At 47.6% G+C, this 6000-nt stretch overlaps 1 protein-coding gene across 2 annotated transcripts in view; it reads left to right on the top strand.

The window, feature by feature from the left end:
- The first annotated feature begins 562 nt into the window (after positions 1 to 562).
- The window catches only part of LGR5 (leucine rich repeat containing G protein-coupled receptor 5), a 110203-nt gene continuing 104765 nt past the window's right edge, over positions 563 to 6000 (top strand). Inside the window, exon 1 of one of the 2 annotated variants that reach the window (XM_072973396.1) lies at positions 563 to 1087. In XM_072973396.1, the coding sequence (XP_072829497.1) occupies positions 876 to 1087 (212 nt within the window). In that variant the 5' untranslated portion in view covers positions 563 to 875. The remainder of the gene's footprint in view (positions 1088 to 6000) is intronic. The other variant, XM_072973397.1, reaches the window with a different exon arrangement.

Here is a 6000-nt window from a genome sequence, read left to right as displayed (position 1 = left end):
TGGAGCGCTTGCTCACCAGCTGCATGTATTTAGCAACTGGCCCACCGTTTCAATTTTAGGGCAAAAGCGGGCCAGACAGGACGGCGTGAGGCAAGGATCAAAAAGGCCACCCATCCTTCGCCAGGGGACGCCTGCCTCCTTACCCTGTTGGTGTAACTGTTTTCCTGGACTGGGTTTTAGCGGTTTTTTTTTTTAAGCACTCCATGTGTTCCCTCCATTATTTGAAGCGGGCTCCGAGGGCGCGTGCCGCAGCCTTCGGCCCCTGCGCGCCCGTCTGTGTCCGTCCGAAGCAGGTCCCTTTGGGCTCTCGGACCTGGGTCGCCAGGACGCGGGAGGCGGTGAGCGGGGGCGTCCCCGGCCCCTCACGCGGCGCGAGCGCCCGAACCCGCGCCCCGGGGCCAAGCCCGAGCGCTCAGAACTCGCCGGCACCTCGCGCCGCCTCGGCCGCGGAGTCGGGAGGGAGGGAGGGAGGGAGGGGTCGGAGGAGGGAAAGCGGGGCCGGGCGGGGGTGCCTGGGACGCCGGGCTGCGCTGACGTCACTGGGCGCGCAATTCGGGCTGGAGCGCTTTAAAAAACGAGCGTGCGAGCGGAGATGCTGCTCCACACCGAGCAGGCCGCCGGCCGCAGCAGCGCTCAGGCCCCCGCGGCGGCTGCAGCCAGGGCCGCTCCCGAGGCCCGCGTGGCGGCAGGGGCGCGGCGCGGCCCCGCGGCGCTTCCCCTCGGAGCCCCCGCCGGGCAGGAGCGCGGCGCCCCGCGCTGCAGGCGCCGGCGGAGCCGCAGAAGCCCGCCGAGCCGCGCCTGGCGCGCCCGCGTCCTCCGCAAGCGCGACGCCGCCCTCCCGCCGCGCCCCGCTCGCCGCCCCCTGCCCGGGCACCATGGACACCGCCTCGGTCGGCGTGCTCCTGTCCTTGGCCGTCCTGCTGCAGCTGGCGGCCGGGGGCGGCTCGCCCAGGCAGGGCGCGCCGCTGCGGGGCTGCCCCGCTCACTGTCAGTGCGAGCCGGACGGCAGGATGCTGCTCAGGGTGGACTGTTCGGACCTGGGGCTTTCGGAGCTGCCCTCCAACCTCAGCGTCTTCACCTCCTACCTGTAAGTGCGCCCCCGCTCCTCTCTGGGAAGGGGGCCGAGGGAGGGAGGGAGGCTGGCCCCAGCTGGGGGCTCCTCGGCTCCCGCTTGCTCTGGAGGGGGCGGGAGAGTTTGCAAAGGGGGCTTGGCCAGGCGTGTTTGGGCCCCTGGGAGACGCACGTGCCTCAGGGGAGCACGGGCCCGCACTTTCTGGGCCCGCAGAGAATCGACTTCAAGGGCAACCCCGGGAAAGCGCTGGCGCGCCGCAGCTTCGCGGTCCAGCTCTAGGCAGGTCGCAGCGCGAATTCCTCCGAGTGCAGGCATTTGCCTCCAATGCAGGCATTTGGCTCGCTGAGACTGGAACCCAAGGGCGGCCTGCCCAGCTGGTCCCTGCCCCAGCCTCCCCTCCGCGTCCTGTCCTGACGCGTTCCACGTAGAGATGGGCTGTGAAAAGTTTCCCCCAAAGGAGAATTCCAACTTGTCTAGCCCCAAAGGACCTTACTCTGCATCCCTTGCACGGTCGCGTGATGTAGACTTTTGCTATTATTTGCTTCTTTCTCTTTTATTTTTTTTTTAATGAAGTGATTAAAGTGTGGCAACCACAAACCCCGATTAGAGCTGCCAGAACGTTATCTTTACCTTTGGCTGCCCGAGCCGCCCTTTGAAGTGCCCGCAGCCACGGTGTAATCTTTAACCATCTCCTCCTCCCGGGGAGGAAAAGGGAAGTGGGCTGAAGGCGGCGGGGCGGGTAAACAGCGACGCCAACACCCAAGTGGAGACCTGAAGCTCTCTGTCATCCCTCAGGGGTCCTCCCCACAAAGCCCCAACCGCGGAGACGAGGCAGCGGCTCTTTTCATAATTTTGTCTCTGGAAAATCCAGGCCCGGAGGGTAACAGGTGGTTGGGTGGATGAGGTGGCCCAGAGGGAACTCGATTCTTGGGGAAGAAGGCGACAACTCTCCCTCCCCTATGGAGAATCTGGGGCTCGCCCCCTTCGGGCAGAGAGACCAGGGTCGGGGCTACTCGGGAAAGGGGGCACAAGGTCACCCGTTGAGGTTTTCATGTGAGGCACCGCGGTGAGCCCACCCCAAACCCACGCAATCCCAGTTTCGGCTTCTCTGATGTACCTTGGCAGGAGAGAGTTGGGATGTTTGTGAACTGTCTTCCTCTGTTTAGTCGTTTTCTGGAGGCAAGAAACATGAAGAGGCTTGCACAACGCTTTGCACTAGATAGTGATTCTTTTTCTAGAGACGGAGTGAGGAAGGAAAAAAGATTCTTGTTTACTCGCTTTGATTTTGCATTGAAAGAGAGGGATTACCCTGCTAGATTTTCCTCGCCTACCACAAAACTATTTTGGCTGCTTTCCTTATCAGAAAGGATTATAAAATTATCTATTTCCCCACCACGTTTCCCTTCCATTGCACTTATTGCCCGGTGTCCTGATATTTTTACAGTGATGGAAATCTGCTGTCCTTAAGGAGTCGTTCTCTACGAATTCACATGTCCTCCTCCTAAACAGCTGTCTGTACTACAAAGTCAAATGCTCGTCCCCAGTCTCTCTGGTTTTACTGCTAAACTCCGTGATTCAAGAAGCATGTGTTCTCCTGTATCATGAATTTCTAGAGAGCAGTTTGGCAATTGCACTTAAGGGCCTAGAACTTTCCTTCCCCATCACCCTGAAGAAATTGGCCGTATACAAGGGAGGGGAGCACGGTGAGGCCGCCAAACCCTTACCTGGCTATTTAAATCGTGCATTTGTTCTAAAACCTGTTGAAGGATACAGAAAATAAATTTATGAACAGTGTCTGAACTTCTTTTTTTTTTCTCACTTGAAAGAATGAACATTCGTTAGGCTTCTGTTACTAAAAGTTGGCATAAAATCCTGCTTCAAATCATTTCCCACATACCTCAAATGCATTTAACTGCACCCTCCATGTGCTCAGGAGCTCTTCCTGCCACCGTTCCCTATCTACCATCATTCTAGATAACCCCTTGGAGTTAAGATACCATTAGGAAGTTGACTGTCGTCTTCCTCTTGAGCTGTTTGATGACAGCCTGTATCCTGTAGCCCAAGTGGAAATTTTCTCAGGGTCCTAGAAAATATGAAACTCAGAGTGTCTGTGAAAAGTGTCACAAGTGAATGTCACAGACTTGCATCTAATGGTTAACATGTCAAGGAATATGAGTGCTACGTGTAGAAATCTGTCCTGAAGTAAATAACCAGACTAATGGTCCTCGTAATGTGCGATTTCAGAATTGGGTCTCCTTGTAGAAGACAAAATGCCGGAGGCCATCGGATGCCCTTCCTCGGTCGGTTGAGGGGTTTCAGGGTTTTCTTGGTATTTTCTTCTTCCAACCACAAGAACTCTGTGCCGACTTTGAGGGGAGATGGTGCCCTCTTTTGGTTACACCTATTATTACGTCACCATTCCTCCTTTGCTTGTGCATTCAAACCATTAGAGAGACATCTTTATGTACTGTATTCAAATAAATAAGCATATGTTTTTACTGGTTTTCTTATTGTAGGAAATAACTTCCCTTTGCTCTTGAAAGGGAACACTAAGTTACAGCCCCGCTCTGCCGAGGCCCGGCGGTAATTAAGCTTTGATGAGAAAGTTGCAGTGTGCAAAGACTGATGTGGGTGAAAAGGCCAGACTGCTATCTTTTATTGTTTGTAGTAGGTTATCACCATTTCTTTGAGTCAAAATGTTATCTCTTAATCTTCCTCCCCTCGCCACGAAAGAACAAGCATTTCATTTTCTTCAAACAGATTGATGATGGCGAGTTCCAGCTGTACACATTTGGCAAATAGGGTTGCCACGATCTGATAACTGGCTAGTCCAGCTCGTAGGTAGAGAAAGTTTCCTAAATCTCTTCATAGAAGGCTAGAGCTATTTATGCACAGTTTTAGCATCTTTCTTCCCCAGGAAAGCTAAATCTTAAGGCCATCCAAACATTAATATGAGCTCTCTTTTCTGACTGAACTGCATTCTCCAGTGGATCTGTAATTGGACCACTGAACATGCGTAGTAGAAACACTGGAAATTTTCCATCTTAATCTCCCCTCTCTCTCTCTTTCTCCCTCTCCCCCTCCGTCTCTCTCGGTCTCCCTCTCTCTCTGCTAGTGATTATGGGCCCTGGTTTTACAACAAGGGCTAGTAAAGGTCACTCAGCAGAAACTAAGGAACACACCAAGGTTAAGACATAAAAGCAGACAATTGTTTACCACATTTAATGCATCTAAACCTATGAATAGTGATCTGTCAGAAACAAAGTTGTTCTAGCATCTACTCTTATAATAGGTAATAAGTTATTTTACTGCATTGAATGTAGACATTTTTGCTAACAGGGTCTTAAAAGTAAGCTCCCTCTGCTAGGATGTATCTCATCCAGTTAATGTGGCATCCAAATAGAAAACTGAATCCTAATGAACATCCTAATATAGCAAACATATTTTTCTTTATTGATCTAGAACAGCCATTTTATTTTTAAACGAAAACGGAGTTTTCCCCTGCTATTGCTTAAAGACATGAACCTTTCATCCACAGGCAAATTTATGTCACATGAGCCAACGGAACCGGGAGAAAGACTTTTTTTTTTTTTAAATTTTACGTAGTTGGTTACTTTTCCATATGTAAATCTGTAACAAAATTTAATTTTACACATAATTAGTAAAACCAGTTTTAATAAGAACTAATCAAAAACCTCAATTATAACTAATTAAGGATAGCCCTGGTGTCATACGTGTGTTCTAAGTATTTAAGATATGGTTTCAAAATTAAAGAATATTTTTAGAATCTTCTATGAAAATGATTTAATATTATTCTACTTCCCTTCAAGCAAAGTATTTTAAATAAAGGAAAATTTTGTACTTTAGAGATGGTTACAAAAGCCTTAACTGTTATAACAGTCTTAAAAATTTTTTAGGTCAGTTGCAAAAGTTGTACAGTTTTCTCTACAGTCTACTTGCAAAATTCGTTTAAAATGTAATGATATCAGTGGCTTTATTTTAATGAAGTTCTTTTTTTTTTTTCCTCCAGGATCCCCAAGTTTTCTCAGTAGTGTTTTTGTTATGAGAGCAATTATTGAAACTAATTGACTAAATTAGTCTAAGTGATTTTTTTTTAAATAGTGGTTCTGATTCAGACAGTTTTGTGGCATAGATTTAGAATAAATGTTTTATTAAGTATATCCAACACGTGCATAGCAGAGTTTGTGTGACAAAGAATTTTTACTTATAATAAGCATGATCTCCAATCAGACCTTTTTTCTCCTTTTGCATTTTCTCCAAAGTAAAGGAGTTCTGATCAGCAACAAAAGGTGGCAATCACAAATGAGTCAGAAGATTGGAATCAAAAAAATAACCTTTTTAGTTAAAGAAAATTATGTTTTAATAATGAAACCGTTCCCACTTGGATGTGCTTAAAGACGTTCAGAAACACAAAACTTGTCTCTGATTTCTCAAAGTTAGGTTTTTAACTGAGCTATTTGATTGTTTTTGATTTCCAAAACATGTAACCGTCAAAAGCATAGACATAATACCCAAGTAAACAATTTAACTATCATAAAATTAAAGACCTTACAGAATATTTATAGTTTTACAACTGACACCTAATATCTACTCACTTTTGTAAAGCATTTTTTCACATTTCTTCTATTGAATTCATACACTGAAGTCATTTTAGCTATAAATTTAAGTATGTTTCCAATTAAACGAAATCACATGCCGTAAGATAGAAATGAAAACCAGTAGTGAGCACTGCATTGAGCAATTTTGTGAAGCATTTCTTTTGGTTTTGTTCAGTTATTTAAATAAATTTAGAATAAAGCTAAGTGGCACATTTCCTTGTAAACACCCCACAAGTGGATATTTCTGGTAAATTGAATTCTTCGTGAGAAGGCAAATTCCTTCCTATGACATTCAACCTCCTCACTCCT

Source organism: Vicugna pacos, chromosome 12 (assembly GCF_048564905.1).
Source record: "Vicugna pacos chromosome 12, VicPac4, whole genome shotgun sequence".
In the NCBI taxonomy this organism is placed as follows: domain Eukaryota; kingdom Metazoa; phylum Chordata; class Mammalia; order Artiodactyla; family Camelidae; genus Vicugna; species Vicugna pacos.
This window is presented reverse-complemented; position numbering and strand designations above follow the sequence as displayed.